This window comes from Microcebus murinus, chromosome 18, assembly GCF_040939455.1.
Source record: "Microcebus murinus isolate Inina chromosome 18, M.murinus_Inina_mat1.0, whole genome shotgun sequence".
Taxonomy (NCBI): Eukaryota; Metazoa; Chordata; class Mammalia; order Primates; family Cheirogaleidae; genus Microcebus; species Microcebus murinus.
Window position 1 is genome coordinate 25,302,653 of NC_134121.1, and position 27,783 is coordinate 25,330,435.

Here is a 27,783-nt window from a genome sequence, read left to right on the forward strand (position 1 = left end):
TTGGATCACATGCAGAGCGTCTGAGCCGCCTCCCTCCATGCCAGCCTCCTCTGCCCACCTGGACACAGGTGACACAAACAGAGCCTGGAACTCACTCCTGTTTTAACAACACCTGCTTAAGAAATTGGCGGGGCGCAGTGGCTCACACCTGTAATCCTAGCACTCTGGGAGGCTGAGGCAGGAAGATTGCTTGAGCTCAGGAGTTTGAGACCAGCCTGAGCAATAAATAGCAAGACCTCGTCTCTACTAAAAATAGAAAAATTAGCCAGGCAAGATGGCACTTGCTTGTAGTCCCAGCTACTTGGGAGGCTGAGGCAGGAGGATCGATTGAGCCTAGGAGTTTGAGGTTGCTGTGAAGTAGGCTGATGCCACCACACTCTTGCCCTGGATGACAGAGCGAGACTCTGTCTCAGAAAAAGAAAAAGAAAAAGAAATTGTCCATGAGTCTGTACATTTTCAACGTGGCAATGGAGGAGAGAGGATTGCTTTTACATTGTAATCCACGGTAATATTTTATGACTGTTAAGAGAAAAAAAAATAAAAGCTTAAGGTGAGTTTAGGAGGACTTTTTGGTTGGTTAAAGAAAAAAAAATCACAAAATTAAAAGAAAAAATAAATTACCAGTGACTGTTTTTACTGCATGAGCCTACAAGCTAGAGTGGAGAATTAAAGAGTTATATAGCCGGGGTTTCTAACCATGACTTATCACAGATGAATCCTCTCTATTTACAGCTTTTTCCTTTTTTCCCATCCCGAGGTAGTGAGCAATCCCCTTGGGGAGGGCTGCTGCTCCCGGCACAGGAGCCCTGGGAGCCGGGTGTACTCAGCAGAGCTGTCACCGCTGAGGACACAGCAAGGACTGGGAGGATGTGCTTGTTTACCGTGCTTCTGCCTGGGGAGTCGCTGCCCTGTTCATCGAATGCCCACTGGAGGAGGTGGAGGCGGGAAGTTCTCCCCGTGCCAGGGCCCAGCGGGGAGAAGGGAGGCTGTAAGAAGCAGAACCAGAACAAGCACAGCAGGAGCTCCATGCCAGAGCTGTCCTCTCAACCCATCGAATCCTTAATCGCAAATACCTCTCCTACCCCCATTTCACAGACGGGGCAATGAAGGCACAGAGCGGTGGAGCAACTTGCTCAAGGTCATACGCAGTGAACTGCCTACCAAGCTCCCATTCCTTGGAGAGTTTAAAAACTAGCAGGAGGCAGGGAAAAGGAATTAGGGGAGACCAGGAGAAACTGCAGAGGGAAGGAGGAAGAAGGAAATATCAGCTGATTCTCTGCTCTGTGCAGGCTCCACAAGGAATCCTGCCTGGTTACCACTTTTCCTCCTCGCAACCACCGCTCTGTAGAGATGAGCGGTATTTCTGTCCATTTCACAGATAAGGAAACCGAGGCACACAAAAGTTCATGGACGAGTCAACATTCGTTTGGAAGTGGCATTGTTAGGATTCGAACTGACATCTGTCTGGTTCCGTTACTTACTGGCTGGATGGCCTTGGGCAAGTTACCTGATCACACTGAGACTCTGCCTTCTCATCTATGAAACCGGAATAGTGATCTCTGCTGTCAGGCACTGCATGGGAAAGCCCTTCGGAAACTAGAGGGCAGCATAAAACAAGCTCCGCTCCGAAGCCTGCTAGCGGGTAGGCTGGCTCCAGCTGCTTTCTCATGATCTGGGGATGTGAGAATTGGGGCCTGGGAATCCCGAGTTAGCTGACCCCTGGCCACAGAGCTGAGCCTCCTGCCTGCTGGTGTACGGCTCTCCAACATTCACCGGGAAGAGGGAACCTCCCTGGGCAGGCGGGGGAGACTGGAGCTGGAACAGATTATTGGCAGTAAAAACCCAAAGGCAGAAGCAAGCGACCCTGGATCTCAAGGTCACTGACTTGTTGCCTTTTTTTTTTTTAATTCCTAGAATGTCCACCCTAAGAGAGACTGTGCAGGTCAGTGAATCTATCTGGCAGCTATGTTTTAGCCAGACTCTCAAATGCACCTAAAAGGTACTCATGTCTGGGCTCAACCCTAAGTCAACAAAATCAGAATCTCTATGGGTTGAGCTTGGGATTTTAAAAACAACTTCCCTAGGTGATTTTAACATGCAGCCAGAGTTGAAAAATACTGATTTACGATCTCCTTTATTTTCCAGATGGGCACAAGAGGCCCAGAGAGGGGCAGCTACAGCTCCGGGGCCGCCCAGCAGTCATGGCAGAGTGGGGCTCTGGGCTTCCGGTTCCCAGCTCAGGACTCCTCCTCCACTCCCTCCGATCCGCAGCTGTGGGCATAGGGACCCGATGATCCTGGTGTACCCCAGTATCTAAGGATGGAGAGCCCCCCCCCTTCTCCTACTACCCCACTCATCCTCTCCATCACCTCATGCCCCAGAGAGAGCCCTGGGCACCTGGGAGGCCCGGGACGGATCCTGTCCTGCGCGTCTGCACCTGGGCTGTCCACGCACTGCAAACTGAAGTGGGGCACTGAGGCAATTATCTAATGTATTAGCAAGCCTGTCCCTGCGGCACTCCCGCGAGCCAAAGTAATAAATACAAAATGGTAATCTCTCTCTTGGAAGCCTGACTCCTGCCTCCCACACGGCTCCCCTCCCACCCAGAAGTCATATACCACTGCCTGGTTGTCCGCTCCTGCATGGGGCGGCAGTAACTCTGAGTTATTTAAATATCTCAGGCAAAACCTGCTGTTTGCGAAATCTGAATCATCACACCATAACCTCAGCTCTCCTCTGCAGCTTCCGTGCCTGGCCGGAGCAGATTCTTCTAGGCTTCAGCAGAAAGGAATAAAAAGGCCCTACAGGTCTTAACTAATGACTCCCAGTGGCCGACGTCTTTTCTGTGTACGTTGTAGACTGGCACCGGCCCCGAAAAGGGAGTGAGAGAGCTAAATCGTAGCTGAGACCTGGCCTCTTCCTAGCTTTGTGACCTTGAGAAAGTCACTCCACTCTCGTCTGGGATTTGCGACTCTTCTGCTACCCTTCCGTGGAGCCGCTGTGCAAGTCCAAATAAAGATGTGAAACTGCTGGGTAGACTGTCCATGGAGAAGTCAAGCCTCGAACCCTGAGCCCTCACTCTTACCTACTCCAGGCCAAAGGCTCTCAGGGCACCAGTGGCCGGACGCAGCACAGGCCAGACAAGGGGGAGGGCAGGACATTCCAGGCTGAGGGAACAGCCTATGCAAAGGCTTGGAAGAGCACGGCAGATTCGGGGACTACAGGCAGCCCAACATGCCGGGATGCACGATGTGTAGGGGCAAGAACTGGAGATTTCCTGGGTGCTTGGCCTTATCTTGTCGAGTAGAACCACATGACATCTCAAAGCAGGGCAGAGTCGCAGACTAAAGATGACAAATGGATGGGCCACCTTTTCAGCACTAGAGAGGCCACCGAGGGTCTATTGTCTGTTGCCTGGCTACAAGACACTGTGGGAACAGGGAGACTGAATGGATGACTTGGAAGTGGATTCACTTTGTTATAATTAGCGCCCGGCACAGAGCCTGGCATATAGAAGGTTCTCAATAAATGTATGAATGAGTAAATGAAGCTGTCAATCAGCGAATGAATAAAACAATGAACAAAGGAATGAATGAATAAAAAACCAAATAAGGGTATGCATTGAATGAATAGTCCAAGGCATGGTTTGCGGGCAGCCTTAGCAGTTTTAACTAATGGACTTACAGCAACAAAAGCGCAGGCTTCTAGCTGCATCACCTAGAAATGCCCTGTTACTGGCAGAGCTCCTTTAGTTGAAGGCTTTCTCCCCTGCCTCAGTAGCAACATGCAACTCAAAGACAAAAACTGATTACTGAGATCAAGCCAGAGGCTCACCTTGAATTCCCACCTCTCGTGGACTCACGGACACGTCCACTGATATCTACAAAATCAGAAAAGGGAGCAGAAATATCTCGAGGCTCATCCTTGAGGGGACCTCGTTTTGAAGGTATGTGACTCTGTTGCCATCTCTCCGTTCACAAGGTCTCTCTCAGTGACTTGTTTTGGTATCACATAAAGACAAAGGAAAGAGTTATTCTTAATAGAGACTTACCAATTGCTGCGCTGTCTGCATTTCTAAAGAGCAGCAGCCTGAAGGTCTAGTCTAGGAGAAGTGGCTTTGCTTCTTAGCCAGGTTTCAGGACAAGGTGGGCCCACCTTGAACTCGGCCCAAAAGGGATGATTCATTGTAACACACAAGGCACCCAGGTCTGTCCAGGGCCAGAGGTCCTTCTTTCTCTCTTACTCCAAGCTGTTTCCTCCTCCAGCCTTGTAGACCCTAGCTACACAAAGTGTGGCCCATGTACCTGCGGCATTGGTGTCACTTGGGGAGCTTGTCAGAAATGCAGGGCCTCAGGCCCCACATGCTGAACCAGAATCTGCATTTTCCCCAGGTGACTCTCATGTACCATGTAAGAGCTATTGAAATCTGAGATATTTTGTCTGGAGGTAACCCAGGCACCGCCGTGGGCCCTCCCGGTCAAGGATTCAACTTCCCAACCGGGTTTCACAATGGCCTCTATTGGGATCAGGGAAGACTTCCTCCAGGAGGTGACGGTGACATTGAGACTTGCAGAAGGACAGATTTAGACTCCTAGTAGCGACTCACCACCGTGACCCAGCTCTGCAGCAGGAGTCAGAACTGACCTGGTTCCGGCACCAGCTGGGTAACCTTGGGCCAGTCAGTGCTCCTCCCTGAGCCTCAGTTGTCCCATCTGTAAAATAGGAACAACACTGTGTGCTTTTCTGTACCACATGGTTACCACGAAGATGAACAGAGGTGAAAGATCTGCACGTTCTCTGTGCAACATGAAGCAGGGGAAGGGGTCTGTTTTCGCTGTGGACAACCAGCCATGTGACCTAACACTTTAGAGGCCGAATAAGGAAACTGTGTCTGAACATCAAAGGCTTAAGACCTTTGCCCTCATGAAGACTAATCAGCAGAGGACGGTGGTTCTAATTACCTGGACTGTAGTAGTCCAAAGGGAGGGCCTGGTTCTGTCTAAGGGCACCGAGCTGCCCTTAGACAGGGGTTTGTGATTGGATTCTTTGGTGCTGCAGTTTTTTTCCATTCTCTTGGAGTTATTTTTTAAAAGGAAAAGTTCAGCCTAAGGACCTCAAGCTACATTACATTAGCATTCCGGAGGTCAGTATTTCCAGAACTGCTGGAATCCCGCTGCTCTCTCACAAGGTGTGTGGGTGAGAGAGGCGGCCGCACTTTGGAAGGAGCCAGATGTACCCACGACAAAAACATCCAGAGACTGAGCTGCTGGGCCTGGGCTTTCCAGTGTTGGAAGGAAGGAGGCGGATCCTTCCCTGACTCGGGGCTTTTGGTTTGCTGTTCCCCCTGTGTGGAGTGCTTTTCCCTGGTCCCTGTGGGGCTTCCCCCTTCTCATCTTCCAGGTCTCAACAAAGATGTCACTTCCCCAGAGAATCGATCCTTCCCTGCTCCCTGTCCTCAGGCAGCTCCTGCCACCCTCGATATGTCAGATGCCCTTATTATTAATTATTATTATTTGCCTTCACAGCACTTATTCATATTGGAAACAGTCTTGCTCATTTATTTGTTTACTTGCACATTTATCTGCCCCTCCAGCCCACAACAAACCATGTTTTTCTAAAATCCTCAGTCACCTGGGGGGGCATATTAAAAATAGGTTGCTGGGCCTCTCCCTTATAAATTCTGATTCAGTAGTTCTGGTTGGGAGCCAGGGATTTTTTTTTTAAGCAAGCCCTCCCCGTGGCTCTGAGGCTCCGGGATGGGGGCTCTGCGGGGGAGGGCCCCAATCCATTTCCCTCTGTGTCCCACATCTACCAGAACGCCTGGCCCACGAGGGCCTCCATAACTCTTCACCGGATGTATTAATGAACGACAGAATGAGTCCACATAGATTCTGGTGGAACCGTCCTATTTCTCATTTCAACAACTCAATATCCAGACAGGGAACCTGCTGCCCCTCAGGCCATAGTGTCAGGTGCTGGGACAGCCACAGGATGGAGCCAGGCACGGTTCTGACTCGCAAGGAGATTACAGTTGGTGAGGAGGGAAACTGAGTGGATATACAGGGTTTCAATAAAAGGCCAAGGAAGGAAAGGATCCTAAGAGGGGCATCCGCAGCATGAGTTTAGTGTGGTTGAAAGGGCAGAACATATCTCTTTACTTACAGATGATTTGTATGGAGGATACAGATAACCACAGAAGAGATTTTTAAACAAACAAACAAAAAATAACAAATGGTATTTTTGTTTTGTCTCTTGCGTTGACTGGTTGTATGTTATACGTGCACATATATAACCGGTCAAAAGGTCTCGGGCCATAGATATGGATGCAGGGAGAGAAGCAGGGCTCCCTCCTGCCCAGCCGGCCCATGCTCCAGGCCCCTGCTCAGAGGCAGCCCATCATCGGATCTCAGGCATCCTTCCAGGCGCATTCTGGGCACATCTGAGCACCCAGCCGTGTAAAGGAGACAGGGCTGCAGAGGCAGAGATGGTAGATCAGGGCATCCAGGGGAAGGGAACAGCCCAAGCAAGGGCATGGAAGTTGGAAAATTCCTTGGAAAGAGACAAGCATCTCGGCAATGACTTGGCTTTGTGACTCCAGGCCATGAACTCATGACTCCAAGGGGGTGGGAAGAGGGAGGTCAGCAAAGGTAATAGGTATTTTCCTGCCTCCTTGGCTGGTTAAGCATCTTGGAACATAGGGCAGGGGAGGTGGCTGATGAGAGTGAAGGAGCCAGGGGTCAACGTACATTAAATATTCAAAATGTCATCTTCTAAGAGGGTGAGATGCATGTCCTCATCACCACTTCCCCCATTTACCTTCTGAGCCTTGGTTTCCTTATCTGTAAAATGGGTATAACAGTAATGAACCCTCAGAGCTGTCCTGAGGATTAAAAAAGGTAACAAATTAAATGAATATATCAGAGCCTTGTGCATAGTGTGTCTTCCCTTTATCTTGTTTTCTCTCTTTTCTGTCCCACTGCCTGGCAACTCATTCCATCTTAGTTGCCAGAATCGCGTCTGTAGCGATCCTAGCTGACCCTAGCTATATCACTTATCAGCAATGCCACTTGTGACAAGTTGATACCATCCCTCCTGGCACACATGCGGTGCCTATCAATTCCTGCCCCATTTTTCTCCTTTCCCCAGTACCATAGCCCACCTAACTGACCTCCTCAGCCACAGCAGAAGGGACATTGCTCTTGCAGTTCCAAAGACATGACAAAATATGAAACCCTGAGATACTCATCCCTGGCCGGAATTTTAAAAATGAAACTATTTAGTTGTGAAAAACACAGTCATGTTTCCCTCGCTGGTTAAAATATTTGAGGCTCATAGAATATTCAACAACAACAAAAAAGGCTCTGACTCCATGTACCATCAGAAATGTAATGTAATTATAGCGATGTTAAATATCCCCAGCTGTTCTGAGATATTTGAATCTTAAATCAAGCCTGCCTGCAGTTGCTGCTGGAAATTCACACCAAGTACCATGCAAACATAGACTTTGTGAAGTTCAGGCTCAAACTTTGGGCTGGAGTCTCCTTGTCCGCTTGTAATATAGGCTGGGCTTTACCCCCAGTGCTGGCAGGAGGATCCCTCACCCTGAGCTGTTGGCAGCTTCGCCAAAGAGAGGCATGAGCCTCAACAGGGCCATGCAATCTGGCAGGTCATAAGCATCTATCCAAATAGTCTTTCAAATCCATGTGCAGGCAGCGTAAAGAGATAGTGTAAAATAAATGGTAATAAAGTGAATAAACACGCGTCTCACTCCAGAGCCTTTGAGGTGCTCCTATAAATCAAATTCTTTCCATAATTTGCTCTGTGAGACTGTGCTGAGAAGCAGAATCAAACCTCATCTGCTTTCCTGAGCAGTAGGCTTAGATTTATGGATGCGAGTTCACAGTGGATGTCCATGCCATTTCAAAGTGGGAAAATAATTTTCGTTGGGAGGGGTTCCAAGAGAAGATTAAAACCCTTCACTTCCAGAGATCAGAGTATCAACAACTTTCAGATCAGACATGCCATCAGAATCGGGAGGGGGTGGTCAGGATTCGAGTTTCGGAAGAAGACAGAGGAAGAGACTGACACCGCTGTGGTACAAAGTATCATTTGTAGGCTTGTGTACAAACATCCTTAGAGTCTATTTCAAGCTCCCCCAGTGACTTGCGGTGTGCCCTTACGTGACCCAAGCCCCCTCTCCGATTTATAACTTTGGTCAGGGTACCGAATAGGGGAAGAAACACCAAAGGGCTCTGACCTACCCAGAGAGCTGTGATATAAAAGCGACATAACATTTTCTGGCTAGAACTGCAGCAGCATGGAGAGGACCATTGAAGACTGTTCTTCCAGGGACTTGAAAATCTTTCTTGGAAGAAGTGAGGGCATCACCTATTTTAATGATGATGAGGATGGTAGCGATGGCTCACATTTATCGAGCACCTACACACCTGTGCTGTGCTTTCACATACAAGAGAGTACAGACACTTTCTGTATTGATACTCAACTTCTGTCCACCGAGACTAGTCTATGGCTGACTCTCGATCATTTTTTGATGGATTAAATAAATTATCTTTAAGTTTCAACAACTACCCTGCAAGGAAAGTATCTGTAATTTACAAATGAGGAGATAAGGTCTCAATGAGGGTAAGCAGCTTCCTAAATAGCCACCAACTAAGACCTTGGCAGAGCTGGGATTTGACCTTGTGTCTGTCCCACTCCGGAGGAGACTTTCTTTTTACGCCCCCCTAACCACCTCCTTTGTAAGTTTCTGGGAATCCAAATTCCCAGTCTCGCCTGAATGTGTGGTTAAAATAGCCCCATGCCATCTTTGAAACTAGATGCTTGTTTGTTACAAATTCTTTTATTCTCTTGATTTTTTTGCACAGACTTTGTTCCCAAACTACCCAGCCTATTCAGGTCTATGCAGATTCAGGTCCGTCACAGAAAACATTTTGTACAGAAAAAAAATGATGCTTGTATTAGTTTCCTATCCCTGCTATAACAAGTCACCACAAACTTCAGTAGCACAAACAACACTAATTTATTATCTTACAGCTCTGGAGGTCAGAAGTCGGAAATGAGTCTTACTGGTTAAAATCACAGTGCTGTTGGCAAGGATGGGCTCCTTCTGGAGGCATTGGGGCAGAATCTGTCTCCACGCCTTTTCCTGTGTCTCAAGACCACCCACCTTCCTTGGCACGTGGCCCCTTCCTCCATCTTCAAAACTATCAAAGTAACGTCTTCAAATCTCTGACTTCTGCTTCGGTGGTTACATCTCCTCTCACTCTGACGCTCCTGACTTCTTTTGCCATTTATAAGGATCCGTGATCACACTGGGCCCACCCAGATAGTCTGGGATATTCTCTGCATCTCAAATCCTTAGAGTAATCACATCTGCAAAGTCTCTTTGGTCGCATAAGGTGATGTGTTGACAGGTTCTGGGGTTAAGGCGTGGACATCTTTCGAGGGACCATTATGCAAGCCTACCACATGGCCATTGCCCCTGGCCCTCTGTTGACTCTGCTCTGGTATGGTAGAAGGCCACCTGGGGGCAGTGATGCACCTGCTACTGCACATCGTCCTGGATTCACCGAGAGCCCAGCACTCCTCCCCAGGCACCCTTCCCCTTCCCTGCTTCCCTGCGGGGTGCTCACCCCACAAGCACGCTACCAGACCCAGTGAATCTGACATGGCTGGGAGAGCCACACGGGTCCCTCCTTATCAGCATTCATGGGTTCCAAGGAGCCCCCAGCCTTGTCGCTCAAAGTGTGGGTGGTCCATGAACTAGCAGCGTCTGGGTTACTGGGAGCTTGTTAGAAACGCAAATCTCAGGCCCTTGCTCTAACCTACTGAGTCAGGTCTCTGTTGGGGACCTAGGAATCTGGGCATGCTAACATGTGAGCCCCTCTTGAGGGCTCCCCATTCATCCACTGCCAATCGGAGTGTGCTGGAACAGACCTGCCTGGGCAGGGAGGGCGGGTCTCTGGGCAGAGATCAGGGAAGGCAGCCTCCTCGTCTCTTCTCTGCAGCCAGTTTCAGTACTGATGCTTTTCTGCAATGTATTTGCAAGACCATTATTTTTCCCTAAGAAAATCTTCCGGGGCAGGTAAAATCCCCTAAAACTCACCCTGACCAGCAACAGAAGAGCTGGGAGAGGAAGAGGTGCATGGACCCTTAGGGGACCCGAGTTCAAATTCTGGCTCTTCTTCCATTCCCATGTCATGTGACTCTGGGCAAGCTCCTCCCCTCTCTGGAGTTAGGCAGGCAATAGAGTATAATAAGTGCTCTTTAATTTTATCCCATTGCTGCAGGGATAAAATGAGATAGCAATGTACATTATCGCATCCTAGCCAGGTATAATAAATTAAGACTCTGCTGTTTAGAAATGCAGGTTTGTCTGGCCCAAGCTTCACCAGGGAACAATTGTGATGTAATGCAAGGAGCATTGACATTGAAACCCTAAGATCAGGGCTTCTGTCTGTGACCTTGGGCTGGGCACTAAAAACAACAACAACAACAACAAAAAATACCACTCTGTGCCTCAGTTTCCTTGTCTGTGCTAGGGAGAAAAGAATACTTTCCTCTCTGGTGTGTTGTCAGGCTGAAATAAAATAATGAATGTAAAAGTGCCCGGAAGAGAGCAGGAGGTTCAATAAATGTGTGTGGAATCAGAGGAAACAATTTACTTAGCAAATTAATAGTATAAACAACAGTGTCAGGGGAGATATCTGACATGCTCAGGAGAACAAACTTCCTGGGTACGTTAGCAGCCTCGATTTGTTTTACCAACAATTCATGTTCCAATTATGGGTGAGTCATCTATTTGTTAGCACAGGCCTGAGCTGGATCTCAATTTGGCAACATTTCCTTGTCCTGGACTTCAAGTTACCGGAGTCCTTGGAAGACTGAAGATGGTAATTTAGTTGTGGCATACATCAAACTTTTTCACAACTCCCGAGTGGCTTCCCCTCCATAGACTGACCTACTTTTCTTCCTTGCACTCTTAAGAACGGTCTTTCCTTCTCAGGGGTTCCAGGCCTTGGAACCCAGGATGACAGCAACTTGCAGTGAACAAGACTTCAGTTCAGGCTTGGAGGAGTGTGAGTGATACCTTCTGTGGAAGGGTTTGTTCTCACTGGCATCTCTGAGTGTTGGCAGAATGGATCATAGGGAAGGACACCCATCAGCTTTGGACCTGGGCTGGTCTTTGGTTGAATCCTAACTCTGCTGCTAGGGTTCATCCCAGCTGTGTAACTTTGTATCTCCCCCTGGGCCTTGGTTTCCTCATCTGTCAAATGGGTTCCATAACACTCATTCGATTCTGGGAAAGTTGAATGTGACTGTGTATGTAACAGGTGGCCAATACAAATCCTAGCCAGCCCCACTCTTTGTATGTCAGGCAGCTCCTTTTAGACCCAGTCACCCTGATGAAGCACACTGCCCTACAGGCCTGTGTACCAGAAACAAATCAGATTTATGATCATCTTTGTGGTTCAGTGCCTGGCACACAGTAGGCACTTAATCTGCATTGGTGGATTGAATCTCTGAGTAGCTGATCCAAGCAAATCGCTTAGGAGAATGAAAGCTACTGACACACGGAGCAAATGGCCCGGTTATTCCTGCAGCCCTTCTCAATTGAGCAGACATCTGATTGATGCCTTCACGACTGGCCACAGTGCCCCCAAAATAGCCACTATCACAATCAGCCTGACGCTGGTCAATTTGGATATCTGCAGACCTGAGCAGAGTTTACATTTGATTCCCTAAACTAATTTCCCTGAAGTCAAATAACTGGAGGAGGTCTTTTCATGTTCCTTGTATAAATGTCTATTTAATCACCGTCCTGTCTCTAGCACTTCAATAACTTGTACATTCACCCCTTAATCACTGTTTCAGCTCTGCAAAGAACAGAAATGGCTGGCTGAAAGGCTCGCACCATCTGCACTATTTTAAACCTTCTTTTCCCCTGATTGCCCACTAGAATGGAGAACTTCTCAGCTAAGTCCCATTGGTCATTTGGCTCATGCCTGCATATTACAGAGGAAGGTCCTGAGGCCAAGGTCACCTAGCTGGCCAGGGCAAAGCTGAGGCTGGACTGGATTTCCCAGGACACCCCCCATACCCCACCACCACCAACACTGCTCCTTCCTCATCCAGCTGCAGAAAGAGCACATGCCTTTGCAGTCATGAGGACTTGGGTTGGAATCCCAATTTTGTCACCTGTTGGCTCTGTGACTTTAGGTGGATTACAGATGCTCCCCAAAGTGCAGTCTCCCCATTTGTAAAATGTGGATTCTCAAACAGGGTTATTGCAAGAATTGAGATGGCGTGCAACATGCCCAGCCAGGATCTGGCACAGAACAACTGCCCAAAGCTATTTTCCTTTGTCCTTCACTCAAAATGCCCACTGCACATAATCATAATGGAAATAGCTCATATTTCTTGCATGTTTACTTGGTGCCAGAAATGGTGCTAAGCACTTTACAGGTATTAGCTCATTTATTACTCTTTCTCTAAAGAAAAGTAACTTTCTTGACTCCCTAAAGCTGGCCGTCCTCACAACTACTGGAGTGCCTGGCATAGCACCGTTTCAACAGCACTAGCTGATTTTAAACAATATGTTGCTGACATGATTTCTTGTTTTCTGTCCTGGCAAGTAGCAACCAGCTTGCTTGATGTGAACAAAATGCGATGAAACCAAATGCCATTTCCTTGGCTTTTAGTACATAGGAATAGTCCAAAATCTGAAGTCAAGGTTACCTCTTGCAAAGGCGGGTAGGAAGGGGGAAGGATGCAGCGAGCAGTGGCCCCTGATGAAGTTAAGGCATGAGGTTAAGCTGGGGCATTCAGATACAGGTGAGGCCTCCCTCTACAGCCTAGCAGCCAATAGTGTAAGAAGTCACAGTTTTTGCTGCAAACTTCAAAAACTTTAGTTTGGCTCCCAGGGACCCATCACACCATTGCATCATCATCCCTCCACCCCGCCCCCACCTCAGCACCTCCAGCCCCTCCCTCCAGCCACCTAGAACTGGTCTCAGGGCCTCGGAGGCATGTGTTCAATCTCATTTCATGCCTCTGCACTCCCTCATTTGGACATGCTGTGCCCTGCGGTGAAACCCTCTCTCCTTCTCTACTCTGGGACTCCTACTTACCCTTCAAGATTCGCATCTACCCAAAAGATCAAAAGTCACTTTATGAAAAAGACACCTGCACTCTAATGTTTATGGCAGCACAATTCACAATTGCAAAGCTATGGAAACAACCCAAGTGCCCATCAATTCATGAGTGGATTAATAAAATGTGGTATACGTATACCATGGAATACTACTCAGCTTTAAGAAACAACGGTGATATACCACCTCTTGTATATTCCTGGATACAGCTGGAACCCATTCTACTAAGTGAAGTATCTCAAGAATGGAAAAACCAGCACCACACGTACTCACCAGCAAACTGGTATTAACGGATCAACACCTAAGTGGACATATAGGAGTAACATTTATTGGGTGTTGGGGGGGGCAGTAGGAGGGGGGAGGAGGGGAAGGGTATATACAACCACAACGAGTAAGATGTGCAACGTTTGGGGGATGGACATGCTTGAAGCTCTTACTCGAGGGGGGAGGGGGCATGGGAATATAAGTAACCTTAACACCTATACTCCCATAATATGCTAAAATAAAAAAAATGATTCAGCTCAGACATCACCTCCTCCAGGAAGCTACTGGGGGGAGTCCCCAGTCTGATCTGGGCACTCCTGTGAGCCGACACAGCACCTCTGGATGCCCTGGCACACGATCCCACATCTCTTTTCTCAATAACACTGCAAGTGCCTGGGGAACGTGCACCAAGCCTTATTTCATTTTATACCCCCAGCTGCCAGTACAGCACTTGGCATGTAGTTGACACTCAATAGATGTTGGTTCATCGAATGAACAAACTAGGAAAGAAGGCTATCCCTACTCAGGTAAGTGGTCAGGATATGATATGATAATTATATTAATACTAATTAATAACTGCCATTATCCGATGCCAAGACATTGAGCCTTTCGAACATCGAGTGCCCACTACTGCCCAGGCGTGTGCCAGTTAGTGCACATCTGTTATCTCCATCCGAGCTCTCTGAGGCAGGAATTACTACCAGAGGTTCAGAGAGCAAAGCGTCTGCCCAAAGCACACAGCTAGGAAAGGGCAGAGGTGAAGCCCCAAGCCAAGTTCCGCCTGACGCTCACCCCTGATCATGCCATCTGCCAGAGAGGGCCATTGCTCCTTATTCTTGCAGCAGACCCTGGATGGGCTCTGATCTTCGCTGTTCCCAAGCCCTCGGTCCCTTTTCCAAGGCCCCGATACCCAGATAACTCAGCCTCCCAGTTTTGCATCCTGCCCGATTATTGGTAAGGCTGCTTTCCTCCACCCCCGGGAAACCCCAGCAGGGCTAGAGTGTGCAGAGTGCCCAAGTCCACAGCTGGTGGCAGAGAAACAACACGGGCATTCAGAAGCGGGAGCTGCTTTCTCTGACCACTGAGTGATTAACCCTTGCACAGCTGCGACAAAGAGAGGCGCTGTGAATAAACACATCCTGAGCGGGCCCAGAGACTCAGACCCACCAGACACCCCTCTGCCCTGCTGGGTTGATCTCCACCATGGTACTAAGTGGACTGAGTGGGACTAGGGGACGGTTGGCACATCCCTCAAAGGTCTCCCCTGGAACCCGCCCCTCACCTGTTGCACTAGACCTCTTAGGACTGGGGCAGCACAAGAGTCTGGGCAGTGCATCCTGCTTCCCACTTTTCCCCCTAAAGGAATAAACACCCAGAAATGGCCTGGTTCTCATCAGAAGTGCATTTCACTGGTGTCCCCTAGAGGAATTAAGCCAACGGGTCTTGATGTGGGTGACATCGGACAACAGGAAATCTTGGATTAGGAAACTGAAGGGCAGAAAGCTTAAGTCACTTGCCCGAGGGCACACAGGATTTGAGCCCAGTCAGTGCAGCTTGAGAGTTCATATTCTTAGCCACTATAAGGCCACTCCATCCAAGATGACAAAAGCTTGAGACAGGGCAGTGTGGTTAAAGGAAGATATGCCCGATAGGTCTGCTCTGTATTTGGGGTTCCTCCAAAATAGCTTCTGGCTTCTACAGATAGAGGGGTTAAGACCTTAATTCAAAGGTCCTTGGAAAAACCTACAGCATACAATGTTAAGGGACTGTAAAATCCCAGGACAGGGCCATGATGGAAAGCCACTAGGGGTCACTCTGAGTGTCCAGGATCACATACCATTGGGGAATGGGGGTAATACTTTTGCTTGGGTGAGTGAGAGCCTGCAAACTCTTCAGGCGCAGGGAGGCAGGGCACAGGAAGGTAAGAGGGAGGTGTGTCCAGTGGGAATGACCCTACTCTCCTCAACTTCTTTTCTTTCTTTCTTTCTTTCTTTTTTTTTTTGAGACAGAGTCTCGCTTTGTTGCCCAGGCTAGAGTGAGTGCCCTGGCGTCAGCCTAGCTCACAGCAACCTCAAACTCCTGGGCTCAAGCAATCCTCCTGCCTCAGCCTCCTGAGTAGCTGGGACTACAGGCATGTGCCACCATGCCCGGCTAAGTTTTTCTATATATATTAGTTGGCCAATTAATTTCTTTCTATTTATAGTAGACACGGGGGTCTCACACTTGCTCAGGCTGGTTTCGAACTCCTGACCTCGAGCAATCCGTCCGTCTTGGCCTCCCAGAGTGCTAGGATTACAGGTGTGAGCCACCGCACCCGGCCTCTCCTCAACTTCTTAATCACTGACCCACCCAGCTCATGGCCAGGCCTGCTGCAGAGATTGAAGTCAGGTGGCTCCTGAAGGCACTGCGTCCTCTGCACACCCCAGTAACATGTTGCCAAGACTCTGAGCACCTGGACCACCTAGGGTAGCTTTCCACTCCCCGGGCCCCTCAGAGGGATAGGACTTGGGTGGGGGGAACAAGAGTCCTACCTAAGGGTCCTCCGAGAGAAGAAACAGCCAAGGTCAGAGGGTCAGGGTTACTTGTGGCTTCTGTGCAATGCATTTGGTCGTATGCAAAGCTGGACTTAGAACTTGCTGGCTCAGGGCATTGGACAGCTTTTTAGAGCCTCATTTTCTTCATTTAAAAAATGAGAATAAAACTCATTGCTAATGCAGGGCTGTGGTGAATATCAAAAGTGCATTCCGGCTGTTAGGATGCAATTCCACACACTTTGTAGAGCAGCAGTCAGATGTTCAGAAATACATTTCATGGGCCATGTTGTAACACTTGGAGCTGGAGCTAGGGCCTGCTGATACTCGCATGTAACCTTGAAATTCAATCTAACTCTAGAGGGTGCTAATTAGCGGTCAGCCAGTGAACAATAAATAACAAGAGCTCACTACCTCCATTCCTTCACCTTTGTGGAACTCGGAATTGTGCTTGAAGTTCTGGAAGAAGTCACGTAGGAGCACATGTTAATGGCATCACCTGCCTGCCAAGGCAGGGAGCCACCCGGGAGACAGTCTTCTAAGGCCAGCTGAAAAGTCCAGGAAACAAGGCATGTTTTGGGAGTGGATAATTCAGGGCTCCTCTACCTACAGGCTTAAAGCAAAGCCAGCAGGACAAGGCTGAAGCCAGGGTTGCCCTCCCAGACGAGGAATAGCCCAACCAGCCAATGAGAGACCTGGGCTGACCGGCATCGTGCCAACACCTGTTGGAACCGTGGCCTCTCTTTACCATCTCAGAAAAAGCTTTGTCAGAAACGAGACTGTCAGGAGAGACAAATCAGGGCCAGTGAAATCACCACCAGAGATCTGTCAATAAACACACTCACACACCAGCCTTCCCTGCACTAGTGGAAAAGCCCAAACCCACCTAAGGGGCGTTTACACACGAATGGCTGGGCAGGCTCGTGCCATGCTGGGGCCTGGCATCAGAGCTCCTCCAAGGCAGACTGCACGAGGCAGGTACCTTCTGTCGGACAGCTGCGTTATCCAGACCCACGGCAGGGGGGAACCAGCACAGCAAATGGTTTACAAGCCCGGAGCACAGCTTCTCCTGGCCCCGGCTGTGTGCATCCACATCCTGTCTCGCTGCAGAGCATTCCTCCAGACCAGAGACCCACACTCACGCCCTAGGGGAGGGCCCCACCCCAGCCCACCACTGCTCCTTTCCCCTGGCTGCTCAAGACTCCAGCAAAGTAGCCAAAGGCTGCTGCTGCCTCTCCCACCAAGCTGTCTACAGCGTCAATGCTAGCCGATATTCCGGGAGTTTCCTCCTAAGTCCTCCTCGATAGACCCTAAGCGCTTTGGAACTCCGAAGCCGTGAGCTCTTTAGGGTGGTCAGCCTGCTCAGGGACTCTGCCTGATTCTCCAGTTGGCCCAGTTTTGAAGAGCTCCCTATTGGTTTTCCCAAAGACAACAAGCCCACGCTAAGATCCCTGCACCCCAGACACAGAACGGTGGCTTGGAGTCCTGTGGGCCTGGGGACGAGGGCGGGAAGGAGGAAGACAGTATGCACAGACGGGACCATAAGGAGTAGATCGAGGGGTGCGCGGGCTGAACTCTGGGAGAGGGGCCTGGACAGCTGTGACTGGGGTGAGGCCACTCCTCCCACAGTTAAGTCCAAGTTCCCACACCTGGAGAAGACTCAGGGGACCCAAGGGCAGGGTCCACCTTGGCAACCTGGAATGGTGACACCGCCAAGGAGGACCCTGGTGGACAGCCCCGAGCGGCCACACGGAGGGCCTCCCGACCCCTAGGGAGTGGGGCGCAGGGGGAGCGGGAGCGGGCTCGCGCGCAGGGCAACTCACAGAGGAGAAGTTGTGCGGCCCGCAGAGCTCGCCGCGGTACTTGCAGGAGAGCAGCATGTCCTCGAGCTGGTGGCCCAGGCGGTCCATGAAGGCGGCGCTGATGCCCTCGAAGTGGCGCGGCGGCAGGAAGAGGCGGAAGTCGGCCAGCTTGCGGAACCACTGGCGGCGCGGCTCGTCGCCTCGCAGCAGCTCGCTGACCAGGGGGCGCGCCGTGCGGTTGGGCAGCAGCAGCCCGAGCCAGTGGCCGGCATAGTACAGGTCCCCCTTGGAGAGGCGCGGGAAGCGCAGCGGGTTGTTGTTGCACACGGTGACGGCGGGGAAGGGCAGCTGGCGGCTCCACTCGCGGTGCACCCGCGTGTGCGACGGGAAGCTGAGCCAGTAGAGCAGGCGGTTCGAGGACCAGGACAGCAGCAAGCCGAGGGACGTGCAGAAGGCCAGCACCCACAGCGCGCGCCGCTGGAAGGAGCCCCCCGCCGCCGTGCGCCCGGCGCACATGTGCCGCAGCCCGTGCAGTTTAGCGCGGCTCAGCGACGGCCGCCCCCTGCGGGTGACCCCCGGCCCCTGCAGCGCCCGCTCGCCGCCTCTGCCACCCCCGGGCTGCCCGGCCGCCGCCACCGCCGCGGGCGCCGGCTCCTCGCGGGCCATGCGGAAGCGTCCCGGGCCGGCGAGCGCGGCCGCGGGCAGCCCGGCTCCGCCGCTCCGGCTCATTCATTCAGCCCGCGGCTGGCGGCAGCGGCGGCGGCCCCGGCCGGGCGGAGCCGCCATGGGAGTCCGCAGCAGCAGTGGAAGCAGCAGCAGCGGCAGCCGCGCGCAGCCCGCGCCAGGGAAGCGTGCGCCCGAAAGGAGCTCCGGTGGCGCGGCATGCCCGCCCGGCGCCGCCGCTGCCGCCTCCGCGGGCGCCCGCCCGGGACTGAGCGCCGCCTCGGCCCGCCGCCCCTGGCACTGGCCTCTCCCGAGCGCCTCCCAGGCTCTCCTGGCCCCTAGTCTTCCTGGAGGATGCCCGGCGCCGGGCACTACTTCTGGAGGGGCCCCACTGGGAGCCGCCTCTCCGGTCCCTGGGCGCTGCGCCCGCCTCCCCTCGTCCTGGACCTCGGGGGACCCTGAGCTGAGTCCCCCCTGCCCCGCCTAACCCCAGCTTTTACGCTGGTCCTGGCAGAGGGGCCACTCGGCCACCATGCCTGATTTGGACATCCCCGGGGACCCCACCAGCCCGGCCCGTAGCCCAGCGGTGCTGGGACACCGGAGAGAAGGCGCCAAGGCACGAGCGCCCCCAGAGGCGCACCGCGGCTCCTGGCTTGGCGGTAGGGTGGGTGTGTACTGGGGTGAGTGGTCGCACTGCCGGCTGCTGTCCTCTTTCCCTTCCCTCCAGGACCCTTCCTTCTCACTGCTCGCGGGGCTGCGCCCGGCCGAGACCACCAATGCTCCCCAAGTCCGGCGCCCGAGCCCTGCGATGTGCCGGCTCTCGCCTGGGGTTGGGGGCTTCTCAGGGCGTCCTGCGGGAGGTTGTTCGCTGCAGGGCCCCTTCAAGGCTGCTGGCCAGAGGGAAGTGTCGCTTCTGCCTCCAGCTCTCCCGGGTGCTTCAGGTCTCCAGAAAAGCCCGGCCTTGCTGTCCCTTGCTTCTTCTCCTCTCTGTCCAGGCGGCGCCAGGAGCTGGGGACTGCGGAGCTCCGGCAACACCTCCGGGGGGTGACCCGGACTCGCTGCTCTGCGCGCCCTTCTCCTCTCCAGACTCCAAGCCCGCGGTGGCGGTGGCGCCGGCTTGCGCTCCTCTCCCGGTTGCCCGGGAGAATCCTCCTCGGGCCCCGGGGCGAACTTGGGCAGCGGCCGCGCGAGGCTGGCGCGCTGGGCTCCGAGCACCTGCTCCTCCGCTCGCTGGCCCGGCGGCTCGGGGCGGGCGGGGCGGCGGCGGCCGTGTGCGCCGTGCGCTCCTGGAGACGCGGTGCTGACGCGCCCGGCTCCTCCTCGCTGCATTTTAATTCCTGGCCACTGTGGCCGCTGCACACCGAGCAGGAAGCCTCTCGCCGGAGTCGGCCGGGTGGGGGGACGCACTGCACAGATGTGCCCGGGTGTGCGGGCTCGTGGGAGAGACACGGAATAGTAGAGCCACTGCGTGTGGGGGCCGCGTGTCATGGGCGTGAGAGCACTCCTGAGTGTGAGATGGGCTGGAGGGAGGGCGAGGAGCCGTGGTGCCACGCATTGAGTGTAGGATGTGTACTGTGTATGTGTGAAATGGGCATTTCTGAGAAACTCTTGAATGTGAGCCCGTCTGCGGTGTAGTACCGTGCCCATTAGACAGTGTGTGGCGTGTGTAGGACAGAGCGTCTGTGACGGCAGGTATGTTCTGGGTGTGCATGTGTGCACTTTGTGGGTGCCGGGTATGAATGGGCGTGTTGATGTATGGATGGATATCCAGGTTTCTGGATGTGGAGCGTGGAGGTGTGTTTTGCATGTATGTATGTACATGAGCATGTGTGTTGAAGTGCTGGCAACAGTGGCCTCTGGCAGGTTAGGCTCAGTGGGACAGCCACTTGCCCCCCCCCCCCCACCAAGCATCTGCTGCTCAGCTCCAGCCCAGTGGCTAAGCACAGCTGGGGTGGCTGTGTAAGGGGGAGGCATGTGACCTCCATGGGCAGGAGACACCATCCTTCCCACACCCACTGCAGGGACCCTGCAGCCCACTGGTTGGCTGATGATGTCACCTCTCCCTCCAGGATGGACCCAGAATCTTCCACTAACCCTTTGATGCGTTTGGGCATTTCGATTTGGCCTTTTAACTATTCTGCCTTGACTTGTTTGGGAGGATGGATGAGGTACATAGCGTACTGCTAGCTCCATTTCACAGGTGAGATTAGGGAGGCCAAGTACAGCCTTTAAGTGGTGGAGCTGGATTCAGCACCCAGGTCCCCAAAGCCCCAGCTCTTTCTACTGCACCACAGGCCCTTCCACTTTCCCCCTCTGGGCCTGGCACCTGCAGGGCAGGGCTGGAATCCTGCTGCCCATGGGTGCAGGGTAGGACTCCGCCCCTGTTTCCCACATCATTGTCTCATTGATGCCTCACTGGGACAGGCGACACTCTGAGCCCCGTCACTCCATAGGATAAAGGTGTTTCCCAGACATTTCTCCAGATATTCCCTACTTCGATGGGGGTAGACAAAGTGTGAAGGGTCCCTGAGGGTTGGCGGGCATCCCAGGGGAAGGACCAAAGTTTGTCCTTTGGGGACAAGAGACTTGGGGGAGGAGAGATGGGGTGCGGAGAGGAAATTCACCCACTTTGTAATGACGAATCAAAGCCGAATCTGTTGAAAGAGCAGCCGGTTTCCAAGGGGGGGAGAAGCGGGGCTGGGTGGGCTTTCCCTCCCCACTGACCTGGAGGGCACCCTGCAGTGTGGCAGCTCCCTGCGTCTGGTCTCTGAGGAGGGGACCTGGGAGCCCCTTATCTCCCACTCACCCATGCACACATCCACTCAGTCACACATGGACACACACATATGCAAACACACACCACACACATAGACACGCTATGCACATACACATGACACACAATACACACTGTATGTAGGCACACAACATACATACAAACATAGTATACACACAGCACACAAACACATGTACACACCATACCTATACACAAACACACACTACACACATACATACACTTACACATACACCCAAACACATACTGCATACATAGATACACTATACACATACAAACACACATATATACACAACATACACACACACAAACACACACACCTGGAGGCCCTTCTCATTCACCTGGTGAAAAACTTTTGCAGGTGGGCATTGCTAAAATTCTGCTTTGGACTTGGTTCCTTGAAGATGTCTGTCGCTACCTTTGGAGAGAAGGTTCTGAAACTGCCTACCGTCCTGGGGCTTCTTAGCAAAGCTCATACTCCAGTGCTCCCAGCCTGGTCTCAGGAGTCCAGGGGATGCCACAGTGACCCATGTCCCTCCCAAAGTGAGGTGACCCTGTGACCTCAGTGCAGTTACTGAGGAAGCAGCCAGGACAAGCATGTGGCATCTTCCGGTATCATAACTCCGGAGTGGCATGAAAGCTCTATTTTAGAAAAAAACCTTTAAAACATTTTACGTTTCTGGCTTTTCAGTGGTTGTGGGTTTTTTTCTTCCTGGCAGTTTCCTTCTTGAAAGGGACACACGCTACTTGTGATTGACTGAGCATCTTCCCTGCTGTGGATTTACCTGTTTCTTCCCCAGATGGTAGCTCTCTCAGGCAGAGGAGGGGCGTCCTGCATAGGCCCCTAAGGGTCTTGGCACAGAAATACAGAGACAGACGCAGGGGTGGCTAGTGACCCCAAGCAATGACTGATGGCTCTCTTTATGGCACCCATATGTGGCATGTTCTCTATGCTACCTGGCGCATGGATGAAACACACTGACCCAGGGGAAGAAAGGAAAGGAACTAATATTTCTTGAACAACTACTATATGCCAGGCACCGAACCTAGACACATACCCATATTTTGATTTCTCACTTCAACCCTGCAGGAGAGGTATTTTGGCTTTTTTGTTGCCACTATGGATCCAAAGGCTCAGAGCACAGGATTTGAACCCAGCCCTAACTCATTCCAAAGTCCAAGATTTCCCTTCTCCATTATGCCTCTTTTTTTTTTTTGGTAGATTAAAATCTGTTTTTAATTACTACAAATGTGATGTTGTAGATTTATGAATAAGACCATGTGCCAAAACTACAAACAAGAATGCTTAGACGTAAAATAAATCACACCGTAAATAAGACTTTAAATTGATACAGGATGTTTGATTCCATAAATCGGTTAGAATTATCAGTAGTTCTAATGCAACTTCAGTTCCATGGATGACTAATAATTATTCTTTTTATTACGAGCACATGGTGCTTCTTTGAAAAGTATTGTGATAAATAATAATAATGATGATAATGCAGGACTTCCTAAGTGCTAGGGACTGTTCTAAGTGTTTTATGCTAAAAACAGGTGTCATAAATGTTCAAAGTGTTTAATCCCCAAAATGATCCTGCAAGGTAGGTCCTGTTACTTTCTATACTTCAAAGAGGAGGAGCCCTTACCACAGAGAGGTTAAGTTACTTACTCTAAGCCACACAGCCACCGGGCAGGAGATCAGGCTGTGAATCCAGGCAGTCTGGCTCCAACCCTTGTGTGCTCAAACCCTAGCCCACGCCGTCTGGGCTCTCACAGCTACGCGGACACAACAGCTCATGTGAATGAGTTTGCCCATTCTGGCTGACTCACTCCCTTAGCCAGAAAAACAAATTCATGAGGCAGGAGCTGACCCACATAACCCCTCCAGCAAGAAATTAGAACGTAGCATTGTGATTTCCCAATTGTAAGCTTTTAAGAAAATTTCCCATGGCTTGTTTATCTCTAAAACATCTGTTCCGCTCACCTGGCATGCTGGCATTCTGTGTGATGTTTGTGTGCAGTGGCAGAAAGGTCTTCCGGTCAGCCAGCCTGCCTTCTGGGGTGGAGCCACCACCACCAATTATAAGCTCTTTTCTCCCATGAAATGAGTTTGTTGGGAGGGGAAGGTTGATTGAAGTCAACGTGGTTTTCTGTTATTGTAATACAATTTTCAGAACTGACAAGTGTGTTGGCTTGATCAGTCTTCACTAGAGCTCCCAGTGTTCCTGTTTTCCCCTAATCCCTACCACCGAGGGGCTTGGAATTGGAAAGCATCTGAGATACTACATAATCCTCCTTCCTACCCGCTGTAGGAACCCTCAAACATTCTGCAGTGACAGAGCACTGAGAAGTGATTCTATTCTGGAACATCTTGCCTTGTTTAAAGTTTCTTCCTGTCATCAAGTTGAAATCTGTCTCCTTGTGAATTTCTCCCATTTCTCCTAATTTATCTCTGGGGATCCACACAAAATAAGTTTGATCTTTCCTTCTCATGGAAACTTTTCAAATGCTTTGTAGAATCAGAGTATGTCCATGCTGAAAGGGGCTCTAGCAGTCAACCTGCCAGTGATGTTGTCTTCAAGACCCTCTTTTCTTCTCCAGGCTAAATGTCACCAGTTCCTTCAACTGTTTCTCCAGTAGTTGCTGCTCTTGATTTGGGCTCTTGGGTGTCAACATCCTTCCAATGTGATGCTCCACCCCAGTGGAGTGGGGACCCACCAACTCTTTCACTCTGGAGCTGGTCCTTCTAGCCCCTGGTCTTTCTTCTGGGGGGGGTCTTTCTTCTGGGATTTAATGGAGGTGATGGGTGTAGAGGACAGGACAGCAATGATGGGTTCTTGGTGTCCCTGCTTAGAATGCTTAATGCACTTTCCTTTAGGACTGCTAATGGCGGTAAAGCCAACAATACTTTTAATATTAAAGTTGACTGCTATCATGGGATACGTGGGCTTTTGTGGAGGTACTTGTGATCCCAAATCTCTCTTCGTTTCTCTCTCCCTTTCTCTTTGTCTGTCTTTGTTTCTGCACTGTCCCTAGCTCTCTGTCACTCTGCTTCCCTCCTCTTCCTCCTCTTTTCCCTTCTCTTCTTCCTCTCCCCTTTCTCTCTCCCTAACCTCTGCCTGAAGCCTAGGGGCCCTTTAGAGGCAGGAGCCAGATACCCTGCAGGAAGTTAGAGAAAGGGTCAAGAGGAGAAGGCCAACAGGATAAGAAAGCTACAGGAATGTGAATATGCTTAGCTGTGATAAATATAACCAATAGGAACCCTTTAGTTATTTTACTTTAGCCATAACATCTTTATCTAAGGTAAAAAGAGGAGTTCCTATAATTGGGGCATGCACACAGTTGAGGCAACAGTGGCCCCTAAATGCATTACCCTATTAACATAGGAAAAGTCACACCCACCAGTGCCATGACGGTTGACAAACGCCATGGCAACTCCTGGAGACTACCCAATAAGGTCAAGAAAGGGGAGAGTTCCCAGTTCTAGGCACTCCCCATTCCTTTCCCAGGAAATCCATGAATATTCCACCCCAGCTTAGCATATTATTAGGGATTAGCATAAAAAAACAGACCCTAAACCTGGGGTGGCCCTGTTTCTTCTTGGTGCAGTCCACTCTCTACCATCTTTGAGAGTGTGCTGCATTTTCTATACTTCGTCTTTAAGAAATGTCTCTGCTTCACATGTGCCCCCACACTTGAATTCTTTCCTGCATGGAGGTCAAGAACCCTCTTTGCTGGTGTGGGCAGTGGCGATACCTTTTTAGCCCATGCTACTGGTGGTGTCTGGAGCCCAAGAGGTGGCCACAGTGTTCTAAGACCTGAGCAAATGTCCAGTAGTCATGATAGGGATTCTTGCATTGGTGGAAAGAAAGCAAGAAGTCTGTGCTGTGGTTTGAGCTCATTGCACACTCATTCTTCCACACCCTCCCTCCCTTCCACCCTGGAGCTGGCACTGGGGTTGCTGTTCCATCTTACCTTTCCACGTGCCTCAGCACCTCTGCTGCCTTTACCTCTTACTCCACGGTTTTCTTGTACACACTTGGCCTCTTTGAGTTCTCTCTTCTTCTGGACTCTTTCTTAGACTTACTAGATAGGTTTTTATTTATTTTTTGCCTTTTCAGTTATTCCTATTTTATTAGAGTTCAGGTTTTCAGCCTCCTTTCTTCTACCACAAGCAAATCCCAGGCATATGAGGTCAACTAAGGGCCCACAGCCACCAGAGGAAAGATCGTGGGCTGGAAGGTCCAGGATGAAAGAGTCAGGAGTTCACGCTCTACAGGGATGGAGGCAGCTCCACTGAAGCACTGTGGTCCCTGTTTATTGGAGAATCCCGAAAAGTGGGAGCTGGATATAAAATCTGACTTAACCCTTTCCCTTCTAGGGGAGGAAGTCAAGGTCCAGAGAGGGGAGATGTGTGCTCTAAATCGCACGGGTTGATACTGACAAAGGCACAGCCAGAATCCAGGTTCCAACTTCCGGCTCATGCTCTGCTCACCCTATGAGATGATTTTTTTTAAACATCCATTTTGAAATTAGTAATGTGTTTATAATTAGGTTCAAAAGGGTTAAAGAAGGACAAAGGATATCCAGTAAAATGTCTCTCTAACCCATCCCCAATCCACCATTTGTCCAGTTTTCCCGTGCGGAGGCCACCAATGCCGTTACCTCCGTGTGTGACCTTTCAGTGCTCTATGAATATGCACACGTGTACGCAATCTTCATATGCCCAGATTTTTTTTGTTAACACAAATGTTTTCTGACAGTGAGTGCTGTTGACTAGAGTAATTGTATTTTATGTTCTTCACACCCTTTTCCCCCCTGTATTTTTAGTTATTTTCTGGTTGCCTTCCTTTGGCACCTCATTCCAATTTCTGTTATTTTCCTTAAATTCTCATTTTCCATTATCCTGCTCTCCCATCCAAACAGGACGGCAGGCCCTATGACAAGGTGATGCACAGAGCTTGCCATCTTATGATCAGATTTTCCCTGAACTCTTTGCTAGATACACTAATGGACGCAGGCTCTCATGTGGATAATCTCAAACAGCAGGTAATGCAAAGATATTGCTGTTTGCCTCTGAAGTGCATTGTTATGTACTTGCATAGGATTTAATTTTCTGGCCATGTTTTCCTTAGGCTAATTATAACACACACGTGTGTAATTGAGTGCCCTGAGCACATTAACTCTTCTTGGTCTAGAGAGATGGTCCAAGCATGCATTGGTCGGCAGAGAAAGCCATTTGGGATTCAGAAGTTCCTATAACTAATGTATAGACAGAGTGGGCAAAGCATACCATGGAGAGAACCTCCGAGTGTCAGGGCCAAAATCGATCTTAACAAGCATGCAGTTGAACGTGGGAGAGGATATCTAGGTAAAGAATTTAATGACCTGACCCTGGTCACTGAGAAGTTGATCTGATGATGCTGATGGTGATGGTGACAATGATAATGATATTCAGTAGCTGACACTGAATGAGCTCTAATTATGTGTCAGACACTATGCTCAACGAACAGGAATTAACTCATTTAATCCTGACAGCAATTCAATGAAGAACGTACGTCTGCTATAGCTCTTTAACACAGGAGGAAACTGAGGCAGAGATTGGATAAGTAACTTGTCCAGTCAGTGGTTGGGATGCAAACTCAAGTCGCTTGGCTCTACAGTATGAAGTCTTAATTAAGGTGGCTATAATTAGCTGGAAGTGATGACTGTAGTGGATATTTATTGAGCATCTGATGGATGTTGGGCACTGTCCTTGGCAGTGGAAATACATCTTACCCAGATGTGATCCCTGCCTTAGCTTGCAGTTTAGTGGGGGGACATGGGCAAGAAAATATTAAATATTAAACATGAATTAATTATTGAAAGGCAATTTTAATAAAGCATGATAAACGCTCTATGAGAGATGAGCACAGCATTGTGGGAGGGTCCGGGGGGAAAGGTCTTTTCCCCTTGACTGCTTTGAGAGCTATCTCTGTTTTCCACTGAATTTCTCTCTATGTTTTTATTTTCTCACCCCAACTCAGAGAAATCTGCCCCCTCTGCTCACACGGATCAACCTGTGAGCTAGGATCTGAGCCGGGCAGGGGCGACACCAGCACAATCCTGCATCGAGGATGTCCAGGTGGGGCCTCTTCTTCTTCCATGATATCCACGTCGTCCTCCTATTGTGGGCTTTTGTGTTTCTTATGGTGTCTTGTTGACCTGTGACACCTACTTGCCAAGTTCAGGCTGCCTCAACAAATAATTTTCCCACAGCCTTCCTTCCCTGTCGTCGCCTTATTCTGTGTTCTCAGTTTAAACAACTGCGTCTTGGTTGTAACCTTGGCCGTGGCCGTAACGTTAGCAGAGAAATGGAGCCTTGCACACTTTTCCACCCAATTTGCTCTCCCGTACACATAACAAAGCTCTCATTAAAATAGTTAAGCATAATCACCTTCTCCAACAGTAACTATCCATTCGTATGATGAAAAGGTATGCAGTTAAAACGGGATTTAATGAAATATAAAACCCAAGGTAGTATGAGGCATTTTATTCGCAATTCCTTGACTGTCCCCTTA

General features: G+C 50.4%; 1 protein-coding gene across 1 annotated transcript in view; it reads right to left on the reverse strand.

Annotated features, from left to right (window-relative positions):
* ASIC2 (acid sensing ion channel subunit 2) overlaps nt 1-19,677 on the reverse strand; it is a 251,986-nt gene extending 232,309 nt beyond the window's left edge. The window contains exon 1 of the mRNA XM_012791177.3: nt 17,791-19,677. Within this exon, the coding sequence (XP_012646631.1) occupies nt 17,791-18,498 (708 nt within the window). The 5' untranslated portion in view covers nt 18,499-19,677. The remainder of the gene's footprint in view (nt 1-17,790) is intronic.
* Nucleotides 19,678-27,783: the final 8,106 nt, after the last annotated feature.